Below are 21,790 nucleotides of genomic sequence, written 5' to 3'. Positions count from 1 at the left end.
GGAAGCTGGGGAACGGAGCATCCCCTTCCCACGCTCCTCTCCCCGTTCGGCTTCCCAACAGGGCGGAAGAGCCGACGCGGCGGCATCGATCCTGCGCTCGCTCGCGACGCGACCCAGGGAAGGGCTCCACGGGCACGTCGTGAAGCTGCTCCCCCCCTTTCCTCTCGCCCTACCCCCGGGAAGCACATTCGGCTCCGCTCATGCCCCCTCCCCGTGCACGGCCCCCCCCGCCCCGTGCCCTGGCCCTGCATTTCTGGCTGCCTCGTCCCTGCCCTCGCTCAGCTCGCTCGCTCTGGGTGTAAGGAAGGAGAGGGCACGTTGCCAAATTAGCTATCTCGGAGGAAATCTATGGAGTTGTATTGAGCCGCCCGTTCCGGGGCCTGGACCGCTGCGGGCCGTCCCCGTGCCGAGCGCGCGGTGCTAAGGCATGGTGACCGTCCGGCCAGCGTTCCTCGCCGCTGTAAAGCGCCGCTTATTCCTCAGACCAGAGAACCTCTCATCCAGCGTCAGGCTGGTCTGCAGGGGAAAGGGAGAGCGATTCAGTGCCGAGTCTCACGGCAAAGCACGGCCAAACTCGTAGCGGGGTATGGATTAGAGCCCATCAGTCAGGACGGCGCTTCGCAGCCGGTTAGTCAATTAAACCACCCGTCACACGGAGACGAGGAGCTCGACAGGCTGTGTGCAGCTGGAAAACCTCCAAGCAGTGCCCAGCCCCGAGAGCCAGGGCATCCTCGGCAAGGACAGGAGCAAGCAGACAGCATCTGAGCACCAGGCATCAAGGAAAACCCAACCATCCAGACAAGAAGCGCTGCCAGCGATGGATGGTGGCGCGGGACTTCCGACCTGCTCCGTACCGGGGCCGTACTTCAGCGTACAACGTGGCACCGAGAAGGTCACCCAAGCAAAGAGGGAACATAGCCCAGAGGAAGCGTCGCGCGTCTCTGAGGAGCAGGGAGCGCACGGAGCACCACCGAAACGTCCTCCCCCGGCCAGGACCGCTCACAAGGAGCCGGAGCATCCTCCCGCTCCAAGCAAGCACCAGGACAGACCAAGAGGGGCCAGCAGCACGGGAAAAATTAGGCTGAGTCAAGTTGCTGAACAGTCTTCTCAGGCACCTTCAGTTTTGGGAGCAACCTGGAGGATTTTCCTCCCGGCTTACGTTAAATAAAGCTAACCGGCAGCGCTGAAAACCTGAGCGTGACGTTAACAGATTAGCGACGTGGCTGCTGCAGGGTGCAAGGTGCCGCACGCGTCCCGTCGACTTTCCTCTACCTGGTTGGCCATGGCGCGGAAGTTGAACCGCAGCAGCACTCCCTTCGGCTGGGGCTTGGCCGCCCGCGGCGGGGGCCTCGGGCTCCGCAGGAACGGCCGCTTGCCTCCGGCCCTGGGGAAGGCACAGAGCACCTCGAGCACCTGGAGTTGTCCAGGCGGCTAAGGCAGCTCGCGCGCTGGCGGCGGCAAGCGTCGGCACCTGCCCTCACTCCCCTCTCGCCTTCCTTCTAGCCCGGCTCCGGCGCGCGCACCGGCTCCGCACGTCCAGAGGTGCCGCAGCCGGCTCCCGCGCCCGGCCTGACAGCGCTCCCATTTCCCCATTAGCCTGGATAATGAGCAAACAACAAGGTAATTACAGCCTCCTTTCAGATAAGCCGGAAGCAGAGACACCGTTTGCTAACCGTTTCGGCTCTGAACCGTTCATTCTGCTCTCGCTGTCAAAGGAGCGAAGCTGCAGCGATGCTAAAGGGATTTGCGACGGCTTTTGTAGGGCTCCCGCCCTAACGAATCGCCTCGTTTACTCACGCGCTGCTCTGGCTCGCCTGGGGATTAGCCACAGACACCGTCAGGACCGCTCCGGGGCTGGGTTTCACTTGCCACCTGCCAGGACGGAGAAACGCATCCAGCTTTGATTCAAGCGCTAACGAGCAAGTCATGCTTGCAGCGCGCCTTTTTCATCAATTACCTTCTCATCCTCGGTCGTTTCCCGTCTCCAACTGCATTCATTTGCTGTGAAATAAAAAAAGAAAATCAATTAAAGAATTACCTCTCAGGAACAGCGATTGCTTTTCGAGTATTTCATTTGGGAAATGCAAATACAAGCTACAAGACCTACTTCTATTCACCTGTCCAGGTTTAATTTGCTAAATGCCGGAATATTAAGCTGCATAAAAAGAGCTGTTGACCCTTCCCTGCCAACAAGTCCCTAGGAATATATTCGCTGTTAGAAACAGCCACCTCTCCCAGGTGTTTCTGGAAGCAAAGAGCCAGCTGGGCCTGGGCTGGTAAAACCGAAGGGTTGTCACATTCAGCAGGTTGCACAGAAGACGTCTCTATACTGACCCCTCTCTGGAAGTTGGCCTTGGAGTAGCGCTGCTGCATCCGTTTCTGCTGGAAGCCTGGTCCCCTGTTCAGCACGAAAGGCCTGCTGCGAACGGGGGAGAGAGAAAAGGACGTCAGCGAGCGAGACGCCAGGCCTCTCCTGAAGCCTAATGCTGAAATGCCCGACCGAGCTTGGTATTACAAAGCACGCGAAAAAACAAATTAAGATATATGTTACCAAGTTCAGCCCAACAGGTTTTTCTACCTCCAAAGAATTTCGGTGGAACTAGTTTTCCTGCTCAAACGAAACAACAACTTTTGTTTGTTCTCAACTATTTCTATTAAGAACGTCACGGAATAGAATCCCAGAAAAAAATCTGGTCAGAAGGGACCTCTGGAGGTCATTCGGTCCCTCCTCCGCTCAAAGCGAATAAAGACACCGACCCTGAGCTTCCTTTGCCCAAGTATTTTGACAGTCGGGCCATTTTATCCGAATAGAAACAGCAGCAGGAAGCTTCTGACCCCCTCCCGCACCGCTTTCGGCCGCAGACACCTGCCTTCCCGGATCCCTGCTCGGGCAGGGACTCTCCGACCTGCGCTGCAAACCCGCCTCGGAGCACACAGGGAGCGGGATGAGGCAGGCACTGAAATTCCGCGGTCCAGGACACGCAGCGATCTCAGCCGGCCTCAAAACCTAGCCAGGAGGAACAGCGGCAGCCTTAGCTCGGAAGCGTTTCGTTTGCCGAGCCTAGGAGCCTGGGTGCGGAGAGCCGGGCTCAGTAACGGCTCCGGGCTGCAGCGTGAAGGAGTCTCTCTCCCTGCCTATGCCTTAAGCTGGGACCAGGCTGGAATTTACATTTCCTGCCTTTATAGAAAATCAGTGTTATTCGCTTATTAACTTATTAACCACGAGCACACAGGTTTTTTATCTCCGAGTTCTTTCCCAACACCCTCCGGGGTGTTCCTCTCGCACCGCGTGCCCTCACCGCCGCAGCGGCTCACAACGGCAGAGGAGCCCCAGAAGACGCCCAGGAAATTGCTGCAAACCAAAAAGGCCGGAGTGACCACGGCTTTTACCTTCTCCCCGCGGCGTGGGTGCCGGCAGCTGCTGCTCCGAATCCCTTGGGGCCCAGCGGCGGCCGCCTCCGCGCCTCCGGCTGCTGCCCGCTGCTACCGCTTTTGGCGAAAGCGTCGTCGCTCTTGTGACCCTGGGAGAGCGGCGAGAGCGCAGCGGTCACCGGCGCGCCGTCTCCGGCCAGGGGGGAGCGACCGTCCTTCCCCGCTGGAAAATCTGAGCGTCCCCTGCTGCCCTATCCAGGGGGAAGCTCAGCTGCTCCCAAGTGCGCGTTTGGAGAGCTGCCGGCGCGGCGGTACCTTCGCGGCTCACTGATGCGTTCGGCACCGCTCGGGATGGTCTCCAAGGGGTTTTAGCCCGGCCCTGCACGCTCTGCGTTACCTGTATTTTCACTCACCACTGTTTCTCCTTTGCAACTTTTGCAGTCTTAAAACAGCACAACTCTGCTCTGCAAATGGTGGGGGGGGTTGTTCGCCTTTGAGATTTCCTTAATGGGAGACTGATTCCTAGCTAAAATTTATTAAAACCAGTTCTCTTCCATGGTCTTTTGCATTTACAGCAGGAATATAGCTACTGAGCAGTGTTTCTTTTCAACATGGGGATTTGTTCTATACCGCTGTCAACAAGCGGTATATGTGCACCAATTCCCATGTATGTGAATACAAGTAACAGGAAGAACATTTCATTCTAACGGTGCAGAAATACCAACAACAACAAAAAAGTCTGCAGAGTGCAAATTGTGCACAAGCCAAGCTTTATAGCTTTGCTCAGGTTTTGTTTGGTCACCGACTCGTTCTCATTTGGACATGCACATTGCCAGGTCTGAGCTCTGGAGTACGGAGCACACCAGAAAACACCTACTCAGGGGTGTAGGTCCTCCTGCTGTTCCTTGCACAGCTGCTCCGTACTCTATCCAGAGTATTTCCGTGGGACAACCACCATCGCTCTGTTACTACCCACTAAGTAAGATGTGTTTCCACGGTCTTCCCACTTGGTTTATTTCTGCAAAATGGAAGCTACCATAGAATTATGCCTCCTAGCAACTACTAATTACTTTCTGTTAATATCCAGCCACGCTCAGTACATAACCTGAGTCATCGCAGTCTGTATTTTCAGGAACAACCACACTTCATGCTCATGCACGCTCAGTTTAGGGCTCTCTTATTTATACTCTCTGGGGACGGTCATTTCATGTGGCATCAGGTTCACCACTTTGGTGGGTTTTCTGAAAGCTTACGGAGCATACATGACAGCCTAACCGAGCAGATTTCCACCAGGGCAGAAGAAAAACACCTCTTCTCACAGAGGACTATCTACCTGCTGGATTTCCACCTTCTACTCCAAGCCAATTTAATTTTAGAGATGCTCAGAAGGAAGCTGTAAGAATTACTTTAATGGTGAACACATATCTTCTTCCCCATCTCCTGGGTCTTAAAAATAACTGAAAAATCGAATGAAAATGTTTCAGTCATTTTTGAAGTGTTTTTGAGCAGAGACAAGACCTGAAAATTTAAGCTTGAAAAAGTGAAAGCCAAGAATGACAAAAAAAAAAACGCATTTTACACTGAAGCGCCCGGGCAATCTGACCTACAGCCGTCACGGCACTGGGAATCGGCATCCCTGGGGAAGGCTACCCACTTACTAGTGAAAATATGGCTCTGAACCAAAGCCCCGTGAAGTCGACAACAGGCTGCCTTCTGACTTCAGCGGGCTTTGGAAAATGCTCTGTGTGGAGGAAAAATAATGGAGCATCTTAACCCACTTCCTGTAAATGCTAATAGTAAGATGAGATGACAGGCAATCTGTTTTTATGGAAGGATTTTAAAATCTTTTAAGAACACATTTTTAAGACCTTTTTTTTTTTTTTTTTTTGGAAAACCCATTGGAACAGATTCAGTAAAAAAATATACCGAGTCTTAAGCTTACAAACCCAACTGGAAAATTGCTGTTTTATATGCATACGTGCCGTGCTCACCTATGCATACAAATGCGATGTGCAAGCACATAAAAGCCTGTGCCTGTACATTTATTATGCAGATTGTTCTTTGGGGTGATCCGGCATCATAAAATCCAGCTGATTTGTACATGACATGTGGGAACAGCTGTACCTTCATTATTGCCCCCACCTCTTGAGCGGACGCCTGGCGATTTAGAGGGCTCACTCCGTTTAACGCGGCAGCTGCTCTTCTCCGGGGACTGGGCACAGTATTCCTGAATTGCCTTCTATTGTACTGTTGTTGCCCAAAGCCTCTTCTGAAGCGGTTAGGTCCTAAGAAAGGAAACACTGGTTTTAGCATCCTTCGCCACTTGATTTAGGAAAGCAGTTTTTCAAGCCCTAACCAGGTTAATTCGTATGATCTAGAAGTATCTATATAAACAGTGACGCAGGAAGCACAGTAATTTCTTCAAGGAAAGGAAACTAATTTCCCAGAACAAAAAACGATCCATCTTTCCAATGTCTCCCTCTAACATAACTACGACAGGTAGAACTGACAAACGTTATTTCATTTGAAAGAAAACAGAAGAGAAGAGCCTTCCGCAATTCTGATTCCCCAGGCAGGCAGGAACCCTCGCATCAGGAGACCCGTCAATCCGCTGCCAGAGCTCCCGGGGCTGTGAATTAACTGCGAAACGGAGAAGGCTTTCGCTACAGCGACGCGCGTGACTCAAGCCTCCAGAAGACCAACCCACGGCAGCCGGGAATAGCTCACGCTGTACTACTTGATAAGCGAAGGCTGGCCTGGAATTGCTCTCCTTTTTTCCCTTTAAACCGGACACACCCTTACTTACTGCATGTATTGAATGCGGCGCCTTTTGCTGCCGTTTTAACCGTGCAATACGCACCTACAAACAGCCCGTCTTACATCTAACTTTTCCCCCCCCCCCGTGTCTGTTCGTGATTTTTAAGCGTCCCGAAGCGGCGAGCGAAAGGAAAGCACTCCGTCTTTCCGAGGGAAGCACGCTGCATTATAGCCTAATTACTCCATACGATAAACTTCTGTAGTCATAATTAAGCAGACATTTCCCGAGGAGCTGTCTCGGGGAAACGTGCGTACACGCTCGCAGGGCTGTATAAATCGTTAGCATGGGCGCAGTCAAAGAAAAGGCATAAAGCAGTGAATTGCAGGGGGGAGTAACACAACGTGGCTAAAACCCTGCACGCCACAGAGCAGAACCTCAGCGATGCAAAGCACAGAGCGGTTAGACGTATATATTGATCCTGTACCATCGATTCCTACATCCCAGCAATTCATAATGACTTGGAGCAACTAGAAATGAAGCGTTCTGGGGAAGCAGTGACATTCCCGTCACGGGGCATCACCGCAGTGATTAATGAAGGCTCTAGCCCCAGGGCGTAACGCAGGTCTGCACCGGCACAGGACGCTGGCGCTGGAATACAAGGCAAAGAAGCAAAGGTGACGTGACCAATTCTGGCTCTAAAAAACGAGAAGCACCAGGACATGCCCATGGGAAGCACCTTACAAAGAGCTTTGCTCATTAAGGCAGAAGGTGCCAGGAGGTGACGCTCAGGAAAACGCAATGCTGTTCGCAAGTCCTGGGGGGGCCAGTAAAGTCACCTCCTTGCAAACGATGCACGTCGCCCGCAGGAAAAGTGCGGGTGCGTAAATGACGCTGTCCTGAAAAACACCCAAATTTCAGCAGCCGGTATCCTCTGCAGCCAGACGTCACCTCGCCGGGTTTAACGGCCCTTTGCTCCTGCCTGGTTTTGTCCCTGCAGGTTGCTTTTCCCTTTCTCGTTCTTGTTCACGGCCACCTCGGAGCGCGCCTGGAAACCGAGGAGGGCATTTTCTTTCCAACAAGAGAGGCTGAGCTCAGCTGCCCTTCCCGGATATTTCCCCGGTGCAATGGGAGGGACGGATGCAAAAGGCAACCCCGGCTAGAAAAATCGTGCCCCCCCGCCAGTCGGCTCCCATCAGCGAGCCTCTGCTCAGCAGTGCGCTCAGGCGGATCTCGGCCAACGTGAACAACTAACCGTGGGGCCCGCGGCCTCCGAGGGACGCCCCCGCGCAGGCCAGCTGGGCACCGAGGCCGCGGTCCGTCACGTGGAGCTTGCGGCGTGACGCGCCGCAGGCCCCAGCGCTGCAAAAGCTCTGGAGGGTATTTTTTAATAAAAGAGCAGTTGAACGAAGTCCACGGCATCGGCAGCTGCGGAAAATCCCCCCCCCCCCCGTTGTCTGGATGCGGCGCGCTCGGCGCCCGGTGCTGAGCACCCCCGCGCCACCTCTGCAAGTTCAGCCTGGGAGAAGCCCCGGTGTCTGACGGACTCTCCATGGAGGAGAGTTAAAATTGGAGTTTCTTGTCCTTAAAAAGCAGTGGGGGCATCATCCCCCCGCTTAGCGGGATGGTTTAAGCCAAATTCCAGGAGGGATAACAGCACTGTGCTTGCATGAATTCTCCCGCTGTTTTAATCAGCGTAATGCCTTTCTCCGCGCTCTGCCGTTACGGCGCTGTGCTGATCCTCGTTTTGATAACGCTTATCACGTCTCGGCCCGGGGGGGCTTCGTTTCAGCAGGGAGCGAAGCGAAGGGAGCCCCCAGGGAACTGCAGGCTGAATTCCTGCCCGTGCCGAGCTTCCTAAATCGCTGCCGACATCAGCGCCAGACAGCATCGCGGGTCCCTGTACTCGGCAGGGCTGAATTCCAATTCAGTTAAACCTATGAAATACTAAGGTTAGCAAAAGTCATTATATAAATGAATTTAAAAGTTCTCCTTTCTAAGGAATAACTCCGATGAAATATTCCATTGGATTTATCTGACTCTGAATGCTGCAGTCCCTTGAACGTGGATGAATATCAAATCCTATATTTCTTTTCTGGCAGAAAAATCAATTTGCAAAGGGAAATTACGAGCATTCTGTTCTAACCGGAACTGTTCTTGGTAAGGCAATACGTGGTTGCGAACGGGAATGCACGTGTGGGAAGCCGCTCGGAGACACACGGGACCTGCTCCCGGCAGCCCTATTGTCCGAACGTGCCGTACGCGCTCAAAGGGAGGAACGCAGGGACGTCGCTGCAAAAAGCCACCAAAATCTTCAATGAAAGTGCTTTAACGGTAATTAAAAATGTAAAATTTTGAGAAATTTGGGGAAATAAAGATGGCATTTTATACAGCAGATCATTTCAGTGGGGCAGATAAAAGCTAGTGGAACCAAACCTAGATTAGCGTGCAATCACACGCTATTATAAAAAAAAAACAACACACCACAAAAATAGCACGGTTGGCAAAAATGACAAATTAGCTCCGATAACTGAGCTATCAAAGACAGTTACAGAAGGGGTATTTTAAGCGTGTTCTGGGAAAAAGAGGATTAGGAAGCGGCATAATTAAAATATGCAAAGCCAAAAGGGAATAGAGCACAGATATCGAGTCGCTTTGAATCAGTAATTCATGAGAGGCTGGAAGGGAGAGAAACGGGTGGATTTACGCTCTGAAAGGGCCCTGATATTCTATTGTTGCGGTGAGAAAAGCCATTCTGAGCCAGAGCGTATATTATACGCACGCGGGAACGAGCTCCGGAAAGGATTGAGGAGCTGTATCTTGTTATGCAGATGTGTTTTCCAGGGAAGCGCCTCTGCCGTGCCCGGCCCTCCGCCCCGGCGCGCTCACCTACCTTGCAAATTCCTCTGCATCCAGGTGCGGAAGCGGGGCCGCCCGTAGCCGTACGCCGAATTCCTGTTCTTCACCTGCTGCCTCCGCCTGTTCCCTGCCGCCTGGGCATCGCTCTGCTCTTTCTTGTGGCGTTTTATGATGTCGTCTAGATCGGAAACGGCAACGGGGAAACCCATAAAACCGGTAATTTCTACCGGCATCCATTCGCCCGTTCGGTGCTCGCCATCGGCCTCTATAAAAGCGGAGCTTGCAGTCCTGCGAGCCGCGCTGGCCCGGCGATAAAAGATTAAGCTTAGCTCAGAAAATATAGGATCAATTTACTTGGCTCCTGTGGGCTGGAGATTCGAGTGCAGCGAATTATGTGAAAACGTGGCACCGTCCGGCACGTAGCTGCCACGTGCAGCAGCGGGATTTCAGCCCCGGAGCCACGGGGCTGCTGTGACGAAAGGGGAGCACCCGGCACGGTCCTGCAGGCACCCGCAGCTCACCGGGAGCTTGTGGGGTGGTCTCCTTTCCGCTCCCGGCTCCTGGAGTCAACCCAGCTGCCCCCACGACTCTCCTCGCTGCTTTAAAACCCCAAGCGAGTTTCCAGCCCCCAGGGGTACGGCACGAAGCTCGAAGCCATAAACCTCTATGGCTCAAAAAGCAGTAAGCAGATAAACACCATATGCACAAGAACTATTAGTAGCACTTTGTATTTTAGGTCCCACAGACTTCAGGACTTGACTCATGATTTTCTGACCATCTGGGGTAGGTGCTGCCACCTCTCACCTCTGCGTCACCATCTCCACATCACCACAAAAGGGGGACACCAAAAGGGACCCAGCACGTCCTGCTCACGTCCCAGGACTCCCCCACCCTGGACACGTGCTAAAAGAGCTGCTGTTTGCCCTGAACAGGTCCAGGGCTTCTAACCCTTCATGCAGTTCTGGAAAACATACTCTATTTGGCTCTTCCATGAACTAAGAGATGTTACTCGCTTTCTTTGCAAGACACCATCCCGATGCAGCTCCCATGATGCAGAGTCTGAATGAAATAACGAATCTTAAGATCTGCCTGTAACTTTTTCTTTTCCCACTCTGATTTAGCCACTTTCAGCTTAAAGCTTCTACCTCTCTTTAAAAGGCAGCTCTGGAAGTTGAGGTTTGGGGACCATGCACAAACCATTTCTAGACGCACAGCTCTACCAAGAAACCGTCCCACAGTGGCTCAAAGCCCCTCGGTTCCCAGCAAGGCGGCTTGAAATCAAGAGGGTCTTTTTAATTCAAGCTATTCTGAAGCCTGAAGGGGAAAGGCGAAGGGAAAGGGACATCTCAATAATTCAAATTTTTAAACAATTTCTTCTTTAAACCTCAAAACTTCCAGAAAATACTTAGCCAGTATTAAAACCATGTCTATTAAGCTCCAAGCAGAATGTTTTAGCTTTTGCCAAATTAGCAAGGAAAGAACTGTCCAAATCAGGCCTTTTCCCAGGCAGTGGCGACTCCAGCTCCCTAATGAATCACTGGAGTGGAAGTACCGAAGCGCTACGAGCTTTCAAAGGGTGATCAGCACGAAGAGCAAACCATACCTCCAGCGGTTGTCGCTTGTCATTCTCTATCCAGAAACTCCTGTGCCCAAATTAACACAAGGCCAGGCAGAGGGAACGAGAGCAGGTATCAGAACAGCCTGCGTGACTGCCGTTGGGATTTCTCCGTCAAGTCTGCCGGGAAGACAGCGCGCCGGGAGAGCCTGTGCGATGCCCTCAGTACGAGCGCGCGCGTGCTCTCAGCTACGCGTGCCTTTGGGACACGTGCTATTTAGAGCACGGGCAGCTTTGAAACGTGTCTGTGGGCATCGAGGGTGCAGGACGAGGAAGAGCTGGGCGCGGAGAGGAGATGAATACTCAGCTGCCCGCTCTACCCGCTTTCAGTGGTCTTGTTTGCTTAGCTATCAGTCGTTACCCTTTCTTTTGCTCCCATAAATGTACCGTAAAATGGAAAAGCAAGGGTGGGCAATACGGTTAAGCTGAGGCTGTGTAAGGGAATTCTTGTAATATGAACGCTGCCGGTCAGGGCGATGTGACAAGCCTTTCCCGGCAGCTGGTTAGTGCAGAAAGTGCAGTGACCTGCAGGAGGAATCGTCTTTTTTTGCAGCATGATGCCATTCAGTGAGTGGGTCTCACGTGCTCCTCACCGGGACAGACACGTTACTCCATTAACATATGGACTCAATGGAGTAATATAGGGGAACACTATACAAGGCTGGAAGGGATCCTGAGAGGTCATATAAGGTCATAACCTCAAGACAGAATTAATTTTGTAGGGGGGCCTTAGGATAACTCCCGCAGGTACCTTTGACTGCTAACTCAAGTAAGGAAACAAACACCTGATGCTAAAAGCATCACTTATATCCAGGGCTCTTCTTCTCCACTTCTCTCTTCTGCCTTGAGTTAGGGGTAGTCTGGGTTGAACGCGGAGATGGACCGCAGAAGGCCCGACAGAGAGAAGCATTCGGTGACAGCAAAAACAAGGGGGACACCACATGCCAGAAGACCAAAAAGAGGCGTGCAAGCAACACTGTGGTAAAAAACTAAATGAAGAATCAAGGACCAGAAGCATTATTAGGGTAAACCCTCATGGCACCATAAAAATCAGTTTGCATCAGCTACGGGCTCAGTCCGAGTTCGCTGTGAAAAACGTCCTACCAGCCCTGACAAACGTCTCGCCTCTAGGAAGAAATGACTCAAACTTTCTGTTAGGAAGCTAACGCCATCGTAAAAGGTGCTGGCCGACGTTTCTCCCGCCGTGGGGATGTCGGCGCAAGAATCCACCGAGCTCTTTCGCCCCGGCCTTCGGAGCTACTAAAAGGGCAGTTGTTTACGCGCCGTCCACGCAGCCCCGGCCGGCGGAACGGCCAGCATCCCGAGCACGCCGCTATAAATAGTGCGCACCGAGTGACCCGAGGATATGGTCACGGCTGTATGTCGCCAGCACGCTCCTTTACGTAAGGCTCCCCTCGGAAGTCACGGCGCGGCGGCCGGAGCCCGGCCTGAAGCCAGCCGGGATTTCTCCCCGTAGGCTGCTTCTTGGGCTTTTTCCCCTCTGGTCGCCTTCCCATGCAATCTTTCAGGGGTGTTTTCGGGACTTTTCCCGAGTTTGCCTCCCCCTGCCCTGCACACGCCCGGATATTCCCACGCTGCGCGGTTCCAGCCGCCGCGGGTGCAAGGCGAAACCGCCCGCGGCGCCCGGACGCGGCTCCGCCGCCGGTGCCGCCACCGCCTCGGGCAGGCGCCGCTCGCCCCGGCCCGCGGACCTACCCAGGGACATGTCGATCTCCTCGGCCCCCGGCTGCGGCCCCGCCGCGGGCCCCGGGCCCGGCTCCGCCGCCGCCGCCGCTGCTGCCGCCTCCATGGCCCCGGGCTGCGGCGGCCGCTCCGAGCGCGCAGCACCGCCCGCGCCGCCCCGCGCCCAGTGCGCCTGCCCGGAATGTGCCGCCCGCCCCGGGCCCGGCCCCGGCGCCGGCCCCGGGCCCGGCACCCGCCTGCCTGGCACCGGCACCCGCCCCGGCACCCACCCCTGATCCCAGCACCCGCCCCGGCCCCGGCCCCGGCTCCGGCACCCGCCTGCCTGGCACCGGCACCGGCCCCGGCACCCACCCCTGATCCCAGCACCCGCCCCGGCCCCGGCCCCGGCTCCGGCACCCGCCTGCCTGGCACCGGCACCCGCCCCGGCACCCACCCCTGATCCCAGCACCCGCCCCGGCCCCGGCCCCGGCACCCGCCCCGCCTGGCACCGGCACCCGCCCCGGCACCGGCACCCATCCCCGGCACCCAGCCCTCCACCTGGCCCCGGCCCCCAGCCCCAGTCCTAGCACCCGGCCTTGGCACCCACCCCCGGTCCCAGCACCCGCCCCCAGCACCCACCCCCGGTCCCAGCACTCACCCCCAGCACCGGCCCCTGGTCCCAGCCCCTGCCCCAGCACCCATCCCCAGCTCTGGCATCTGGTCCCAGCATCCGCCCCCGGCATCCACCCCCAGCACCCACCCCAGCACTGGCCCCAGCACCCATTTCCGGCTCTGGCACCCACCCCCTGCACCCGCCCCCGGCTCCAGCACCCGGTCCCAGCACCCACCCTTGGCACTGGCACTCAGCCCCAGCTCTGGCACCCACCAGCGGCACCTGATCCCAGCACTCACCCCGGCACCCACCCCTGGTCCTGGCACCCAACTCCTGCCCCCAGCCCCTGCCCCCAGCCCCGGCACCCGGCTGGGCACCCACCCTCTGCCCCCGGCCCCAGCACACACCCCTGGTACCCACCCTGGCCCCTGGCCCTGGCACCCCAGCCTGCCTTCTGCCTAGCACCCAAAAGCTGTCCTCTTCCCACCCTGCACCCACCCACCCCTGCCCAGCCTGTTCTCACGACACCCACAGCAGCCACCCAGCCTTCCCCGGCCCCTCTTCCCGGCAGTGCGTCCCGACCCGCTGCGCCTTCCCTCCCAAGCAGCCTCCTCAAATGCTCCGACTGCTCCATCCCCACCGCCGTCCTGAGGCCCCAGGCTGGGCCCACACGTTCATAGCGCTGTGTAACTCCCAGTCTGTAGGATCCCGGATCCTTCTCCGCTTGGGTTTATGCCAGAAGCGGGTATATCTGAGAAACCCACCAGCCATTTCTGAATGATGAAGGAATGACTTTTCCTCATTTTGAAGACCAGAAAAACAAGGTAACTTTGTAAAAGGAGGTGTTCTCAGCTTATGTTCAGACATGAAACCTGCCGTTTGCATTTGTGAGCTTCTTGTACGGCGGGCACCCATTTGGGGTCAGTCCCTGAGCGCTATATTAAAAGGCACAGTAGCACCACGCTGCACTGAACACTACGAGCAGTGAAGCTTCAACTCCATAAACATTTCCCCTAAAATAACTGTGGTGCCTGACTTATAACTAAATAACAGTCCGTTCAGGACTCTCTCCTCCAGAACAAGGAAGGATTTGCTGCAGAGTGGTTTAATTCACCTTCAAAGGCTAGTGCACTTTGCCAGCGTAGCTACACTGGGGTAGGAGGCCCTGATCCTGGTGAGCACCTCCCAACGGCCCCCAGCTCGCTTGGACAAGCCAGAGGCTGCAGGGGATCTTCTGGCCTCCAGGCAAGACCTGCTGTGGCACCGATGCTGTCCTGCTCTTCGAGTACAAAACGTCAGCTTCCACCGTCAAAGCCAGATGAAAAACCCAAACCAAGCAAAACAGAAGAACTGGGAGGACAATTGCTCTTCTTGAAGGGCTAACGTGGCATTAGGTGAACAGCACGTTTTTTCCAATGTTTCTATATAGCTAGCGCGCTGAAATCCTCTTCCACACGGCATGCCTAAGAAAGGCCATATAAATCTCAAAGCAACGTTTGTGTGTTCTGTTTTCCAGACAGTTTCCTTTTCCCTCATGGACAGCTTGCACATCAAATAGGCAGAGACATTTCCATACGCATACAAATCGGGGCAAAGATCACCCCTTAGTATGTGTGTAGTTCCTGGCAAGATCAAGCGCTTCCAAAGGTGACCGTCTAGGGAACTGTACTTTTATAATATCGAAAGAAAAGAACAGTGTTGGAAGACCAGCAAATAACCGTAGCTGTCTTTTGCAATGACGCTGCAGAACGATCTTTAAAGCGTTTTAATGCGAAAGGTTCGGAGGCTAAGGTCAGGACACTCGGCTTGCAATTTCCTGGGATGTAACAATTTAATAATGTGCGAGGTGCCCCGGGGGCACTGTCACTCTTTGGGGACACCTGGCTCCAACGCAATCCTAGTCCAAGCACTTTCCCTTCGGAGGGAAATTAGTAATTTCCCAGCAATTTAGTTGGAGCAGTCAGGGAAGTTACGGCTGCTGGGAACAAGGGTGGAGATATATAGCTAAGCGAAGCCTCTAGCAGTGGGGAGGGAGGGTTGCTTTTATGGTGGTGTTGAAGGCAGAGTTTAGACCCGCTCGTAAAATAGCAGGTATTTTCAAATGACGACTTTTGTCTCCAGCTACAGCATAGCTTTTATGGCAGATTCCATTTCACCAGATGAGAGGTGTAATTAGCTGTTTTCCCCGAAGCCACCTGGGATCGAAGGCAGCGATAAACCTGTACAAGGCATATCTATGCATTTGGGAAGTACCAGCAGCCCCAGTTATCTCCCAGCTGCCAGTCAATGACCTCTTAATGACTTGGCAAGTGTCCCATTTACTTAGTATGTCTAAGCACTGCCATTAACTCACTTCTGTGCAATTTCTCACATTAACAGTGCAAGTGTCGCATGCCGGACTTGGTGACAAGGCCCTAAGCGCCAGACCCTCCTCCTAAGTACAACCCCCGCGTACCGGACGGCGGTGCCGGGATCTGCAGGCAGACTTGACTCTCCCTCGGAACACAGGAATTTCAGTAATGTGACTTTCTAAAGGTCAAAGTGGGGTTATAAAAAACCTGGAGTTTGTCATGTTTCCCTCTAGGACTCATGGGCTAGATCATGCCGGGGCAGCTGGCCGATGAGCTAAGCCCTGAACCGCGGTGGCAATGGCTGCTGAAGGTGCGTGATGATCTTCTCACTTTGGTGCACCAAGCCTTCCAGTTTATCAGTTTCTCCTCCTGTCACATAACCAAGCACTAAGCAATCCGAGCAGGCTTTTAGCTAAGGACAAACAAAAATAGAAGTTAGTGGGAGAAGGGAACACATGCTAGCATCCCGTTGTCTTATCAGAAATGGTTTCTCAGCCTTCTAGTAGACTTAGTGAATCTTCTGCATGTTATATAACTTGTAATACATCTTAAGCTGTGATGCAAAAATAAACGTCTTAAAATTAACACTGATCACTTTGTCTGTTGTTCTTAGGAGCGCCTTATCTCCCAGTTATTAAATACAAAATCACCGCAGATATCACTGTTTGCTTTCAGTAAAACAGGCTTAAAACTAGAGGATGCAAGAGCAAATAAATCAAGGGCTTTTCTTGGGAAGTAAGTCAGCACGGTTGTGGGAATACACGGCCTGGAAATGTTTAGCTGTCTCCATGCATGTGTTTGTGACTGCTGGGGTGGAAGGACTCCACCATATGTCAGAACCTCTCAAAGCATAAACAGCTGTATAGCTCCATGGGCCAAAAATCGAAGCGGATATTTTTGTGGCATTTTGTATTTTGCCCACAAGGGGGTGTGTTTAGGCCTTTTAATTGGTAAGAGCATAATTTCAGTTCCTAACGATGAACACTGGTAGCAATCAAGTTTCATTAGCTCATTCTGAAGTTGGTGCACCACCGCCAAGAGCTGGTGTTTTATCACTCGATGTTGAACATGGCTTTCTAACCATATGCTGCTACTTGCAAATCATCTTCTTGAGGAGATGAAAGGAAACAAAGCTGTTCTTAAGGATTTTGAGAAAAGCAAATTTCAGACTATGCTGATTTTTTCCCCTGTGTTACCCATTCACAGAATTTGAGCTGCAGTGATGATACTACTTCAGTTTTTATGCAGCATTTATGATCAACTGCAATGAAGTGGCTGAGGTGCATGTGTCATTGAGTCCTGCTCAAAGAAAACAACTGTTTCTGACAGGTCAAACACTCCTTATTAAAACCTAATGAAGAGTTACATGATTTGCTTCTTACGTATTTAGCAGATGCAGCCTGTGTGCTGTAAGACCATACGGTATTTAGGGAAGGGATTTTTTTTTTCCCCTGTGTGCATGGTATATTAAAAAATGAGACCTCAGATGGGTACATACAAAACTACTCTTGCTATATCCATGAGCTCTACCTCTGAACTATGCAGAACATCCTAAAAATCATCCCACAAAAATGCATGTCTAGATCTGGAGGTATGCAGGATGACGGAGCACTGAAATAATTATATTAAACCAGAAGACAATTGATCATCTTGTGTACAGTTATCCAGGACAAGGTCACCACAGTTATTTCCAATCTTAGACTTAGTTTTTTGGCTGACTTGTGAAATGCACGGCAGGCTTGATTGCAGACAATAGCAACAACGTGGGCTTGGACTCAGCACACACATACAGGACGACAGGGGACGTGGTAGCTTCAGTGCCGTCTGTACCCAACCCAACTCCATCCCCGTAAACTGCGATATACTGATACAGCTGCACTTCTGATTGCCGGGTAGGAGCAGTTTCTGCTCATGTTGCTCCTCAGGGTCTCCTGACATTCAAGTAAACCTGCACTGAAATATTAGCAAATACTTCTGATATTACCAAAACCAAGCAAGGACAGTACTGCATGACAAGCAAGTTATTCCAGAGAGGGAGAAAGGAAAAATCCTGTAAGAAATCACTCTAGAACGACCAGCTAAGGGGACAGGCCCCTGCGGCACGGTGAGGAGGTATTTCTGGCGCATGTAATTGGAATAAGAGGTACTTGGATTTACGTCTTTGAGGGCAGGAGCCACCCTGCCCCCCACCTTCAGCAATGTATTTTCTGGTGCTCAGTGAAGCATTCGTAGCTGTACAGTCAAACAGATGCTCCTAACGGAAAAGGTACCGCGAATCTTCTCTTAATGGAGCTGCTGTCTTATTGTAGCCTGGACAAAAAGACTTTTAAGAATAGATATTACTCACTAAAGTAGCCAGATGGAATCCTGCTTGCTTCTTTTCTGTTCAAACATCAGTTGCAGTATTTTGAGCTGTCTCCAGCTCTTTCGAAACGATGCTTCAGATAAATCCCTTCCCTTTAGCACTGATAGCATGGTGTTTGCCTTTTGACCTAACTAGGAGTATATGTTTTGCTTGCTTTGCTTTCAAAATGGCCCAGGTAGTGCCACTTTGGTCTGAATCTTGAATCTGGTTATCTGGAGATGATTTTAACTCCCTGTGAGAAGTGTTGGACACTTACAGGTCTTGAAGAAGAAACGCAGGATCCAGGAGGAACAGACCATACACCGATATGCAAAGTAAGGGGGAACGAACTGAAGAGTCATCAAGGAGACGGCACAAGGATCATGTGAGTGGTGAAATAACAGCGCATGTGTTATCTTAGCACCTCACACTTACAGGAGGAGCGGGGCTACTCATAACGAAGCAAGGTAAGAACATTATGAAAGCTCTGGTGTTTGATTGTTTAAAGCAAGAAAGTCTCTAAAGGATGCAAAGAAAGGTCAGTGCTGACATCTCAGGGGGCTTCCATTTCTCCTGGTGAAAGGCAATCCAGGCTGACTCAGCTCTGCTCTGTGTTCAGCTTGGTTATTTAATTCAGGAATGCCGCGAACATCTGGGGTGTCTCCACTTACGGCAATCTTTGAAATCACCACGCGGCCTTAGGTGCCCGTATCTCGCACTGCCTGGCAGAGGTCTACGAGCCTGGTGTAGGTGTCAAGGGGGCATCACACCTCATTACGCAGACACACACTCACATACACACCCCGGGCCGTGTCTCTGCTTTCTTCCCACGCTTTGATGCTTTTATCACATATACTCACCCGGGGCCACTGAACTGACTCGGGACTTATGGGTGGTGAACGCGCTTGCTCGAAGCATGGCTCGGCCTAACCACACCGACAGTGTTGTCAGTGAAAAGCCTGTGAGTAACCACATCTTGCAATCCATGTCGAAAGCTAGAGAGATCAAAGCTTTATCTAGATCGCATCCCTCCAGGGCATTAATCCTAAGGTATTACCTCTTATGGTCCTGGGCTACAGTTTGCTGATGTCATATCTTATATGAGTTTTTATCTCATATGAGTTTTTATCTCATCTAGAGCGGATGTGGGTAACCACAACTCTTTCAGAGTGGAAGCTATTTATGGGAGTGGGGGCTTTTTGGTGGTTTTCAGTATCCTGAAACACAGACACTGTCACTGGCACAGCAGCAAGAAAATCTGTCTTGTGCAGCTTCAGTATAACAGCCGAGCGTTTCTACCCCTTCCTGCTTTCATCTCAGCTGCCTTGTGAATAGGAAAATGCTATTTTCTCTGTTTTACAGAGGAAACTAAGGGATGGCACAGCTATGACTTACTGGTTGTTGTGACAAGAAGTTTGGCTTTGGGAGCCTTCGCCACTAAGCTGGTGACTCTGGTTTTGCTTGTTACTGGCCTTGATGAAAGAGAAAGGGGAGGCTGGGAAAGAACCGTCGAAACACTGTGAAGGACAAAATAAGGGAAATGAATTCGACTTTAGCATTCCAGATATCTGGCCTGATTGTGCAGCAGTTTGAGATGATAAACGACCCCACAGATAAATCTGCAGGCAGCTATGCCACGGCAGCGTGCAATCAGTTTCCAGGCTCGTGCCCGAGTAGGCAGGAGTTTGTTCAAGGCAGAGATTGCAAGCTGGGGATTTTTGGTTAGCTGTTAGAAAAAGCCTCAGCCATTCCTTCCAGCCTGTTTTATCGGATACTCAAATACATCTGAAGGTGCAAGGCAGCAAGCGTGTGCCTGCGGTGCCGGAGACGAAACCACAGCTGCAGGCCACTTAATCATACACACTCGGCCCACGTCAGTCATAGTTTATCCAACTTCCACCTTCTCTGGCTGGAAACCAGACCCAGGGCAGCATTCAACAGTGGTTTACACAGGTTTGTCCGAGGCTCCTGCTGTAAATCCAGGGAACGATTCACTCGTTCAGGGTAACGGACTGATCCTTCCTGCTGGAGCCAGAAGAGAGGTGTTGGCCCAGGCATATTGATCAGTAAATATTCACCCCTGAGTTTTACTCCCACAGTCCACAAAAGTATGCACAAGTAAGGTTAAAATAGAGCAGAGAGCCACAAAATTTGCCGGTGGCAACGGAAGCCCTTTCCCTGCCGCACACACATTTTGCGCCTTGGCCTCTTTTGCAGGGAAGGCGATCTGCAAAGACGCAGTGATGCCACAGTCCACACAGTCCTGCTGAAGCACCAAAGCATTAAATCCTTCACTCTTCTTACTGATCCTGGCTAATTCTGTGCTATTGAATTTGGGCCAGATATCGCCCACAGAATATCATGGGGCCGTTCCTCTTTTGACTAATAATGGCTCAGCTGTCTCGCGCTGACACAACGCTGACTGAGGGCCAGTCTCTCCCATACTGCTTGTAGAAGGAATTTCCCTTAGATCCCTACATTAGTCATGATGTATGCAAAAAAAAAAAAAAAAGCCATTTAAGGAACTTCAGGAGGATCAAAGCACAAAAGCAGATTCTGCTTATCAAACCCGCAGCAATTGCCTCAAAAATGTGGGTCTATGGGCTTTTCTCTAGCATTTCCTAATTACGGCTTCACAGCCATTTCTGACAGATAAATATGCAGCACCTCACAAGGACAGATTACATGGTAATAGAGATAATTATTCATCCATACAGAATTCCAGGCACTGCGTAGCATTTCATTAATGTAGCAAGGCCCAGGATATTGCCAACCAGCCTCTGATTTATGTTTCTCCATTCTGTGTTCACACTTTGAGTCAGGAGCATCAGTATCTTTGAGGCTTTTGTGTTTTTTCCTTAACTGATTTCGTTTTTTCCTTAACTCACTTTAGGGCGATAACCTTACTGCTTTTTGCTTTTGTTCTGCCATGTGAGATTTCTCCCCATTTTTTTTTTTCACACCACTAAGTCAGCTTTGCGGTTACGTGCTAGTCGTGAGCAGATCTGAGCCCAGAGGTAATGCTCAAATGCTAGCTTAGATAATTTTTTATAATGTGACAAAACTATCTATAATCTATAGATACGGGGGTAAACCTCAACTGTGCCAAATGGCTCATTAAGAGTGAAAACAGCTTCATTCCTATGCTGCTGATAGGCAAGACCGTTCCGTGACCAGAAAGCAATGCTGTGTCGCTGACTCTTCGCTAGGCAAACGTTTTCCATGCCCCGCAAACGCTGCCGCCGTCCCCTCCGGAGCCGCCGCCGTCCCCTCCGGAGCCGCCGCCGTGCAAAGAGCCGCGCGCGCCTCCGCGGGCAGCGGCGCGCGCGGCCCCGGGGCCCCCGCGCGCGACCCCGCGCGCCGCCGCCGCCACCGCCCACCCCGCTCCGCTCCGCTCCGCCCACCCCCTGGCGCCCGCGCGGCCCCTCATTGGCGAGAGGAGCCCCGCCCCTTCGCCCTCCCCGCCGCGGCGGATTGGTGAGGGGCGCGGCGAGGGCACGCCCCTTCCCCCGCCGCCCCCGCCCCCTCCGCAGCCCCCCGCGGGCCCGGCGGCGCCTGCGCAGTGGCGGGGTGGCGGCGGGGCGGCCGCCCGGCTGTTGTTATTGTGGGGCTGGTCGGCGCCGCGCGAAGATGGCGGCCGGGCAGGGGGGCGGCGGCGGCAGCAACGGCAACGGCAACGGCGGCAATGGCAACGGCAACGGCAACGGCGGCGGGCCGGGGGGGCTGGGCATCCCCGGTCACCTCACGCTCTCCTTCTCGGCCGGGCCGCACTGGGGCGCGGCCACTCTGCCGCAGCCGCACACGGTGCGCAGCTTGGACCGGGCCCTGGAGGAGGCGGGCAGCTCGGGCATCCTCTGCCTCAGCGGGAGGAAGCTCCGCGACTTCCCCGGCAGCGGCTACGACCTCAGCGACACCACGCAAGCAGGTGGGGGCGGCGGGGAGCGGCGGCCCGCCGCCGCCTGCGGGGGGAAGGGGGGGGTGCCCCCGCCGTGAGGGTGATGGGGGGCCGCTGTGGTGGCCGTTAGGGTCGGGCAGTGCGGGGTCTGGCGCGGGGGGAGTGGGGGGGGTCGGTGGGGTGGCAGTGGGGGGGATGTAGTGTGGGGGTCGCTGTGGTGGCAGTGGGGGGGATGCAGTGGGGGGGCCGCAGTGTGGGGGTCGCTGGGGTGGCAGTGGGGGGGATGCAGTGGGGGGGATGCAG

The 21,790-nt window shown here is 53.3% G+C and overlaps 2 protein-coding genes across 6 annotated transcripts in view; one reads left to right on the top strand and one right to left on the bottom strand.

Annotated features, from left to right (window-relative positions):
- Positions 1-237: 237 nt before the first annotated feature.
- LOC106493853 (UAP56-interacting factor-like) lies at positions 238-12,420 on the bottom strand. Of its 4 annotated transcripts, none has more exons than XM_067303962.1 (9): positions 12,318-12,420; positions 9,021-9,164; positions 5,497-5,657; positions 3,391-3,521; positions 2,335-2,419; positions 1,958-2,001; positions 1,798-1,872; positions 1,273-1,384; positions 238-516 (listed from the first exon to the last, which is right to left on the bottom strand). In XM_067303962.1, exons 1-9 carry the CDS (start codon positions 12,409-12,411, stop codon positions 421-423), a joined length of 942 nt encoding a protein of 313 aa, XP_067160063.1. In that variant the 5' UTR covers positions 12,412-12,420; the 3' UTR covers positions 238-420. The 4 variants fall into 4 exon arrangements, with proteins under 4 accessions (XP_067160063.1, XP_067160064.1, XP_067160065.1 ...); XM_067303963.1 differs by having other exon boundaries at positions 2,335-2,416; XM_067303964.1 differs by having other exon boundaries at positions 5,515-5,657.
- Positions 12,421-21,222: 8,802 nt separating this feature from the next.
- LRCH2 (leucine rich repeats and calponin homology domain containing 2) overlaps positions 21,223-21,790 on the top strand; it is a 50,322-nt gene continuing 49,754 nt past the window's right edge. For both annotated transcript variants that reach the window (XM_067304132.1, XM_067304131.1), the window contains exon 1: positions 21,223-21,517. In XM_067304132.1, coding sequence (XP_067160233.1) covers positions 21,223-21,517 — 295 coding nt within the window. The remainder of the gene's footprint in view (positions 21,518-21,790) is intronic.

Source organism: Apteryx mantelli, chromosome 13 (genome assembly GCF_036417845.1).
Source record: "Apteryx mantelli isolate bAptMan1 chromosome 13, bAptMan1.hap1, whole genome shotgun sequence".
NCBI lineage: Eukaryota > Metazoa > Chordata > Aves > Apterygiformes > Apterygidae > Apteryx > Apteryx mantelli.
Note: the sequence above shows the minus strand (reverse complement) of the source record. Positions and strands in the feature narration are given on the sequence as shown.

Coding starts and splice junctions, on each gene's coding strand:
- LOC106493853 (XM_067303962.1), bottom strand. CDS start 12,411: ATGGAGGCGGCAGCAGCGGCGGCGGCGGCGGAGCCGGGCCCGGGGCCC. Junction 2,002..2,334: donor AGGCCAACTTCCAGAGAGGG/GTCAGTATAGAG, acceptor TTTATTTCACAG/CAAATGAATGCAGTTGGAGA. Junction 1,873..1,957: donor AAACGACCGAGGATGAGAAG/GTAATTGATGAA, acceptor CCGTCCTGGCAG/GTGGCAAGTGAAACCCAGCC.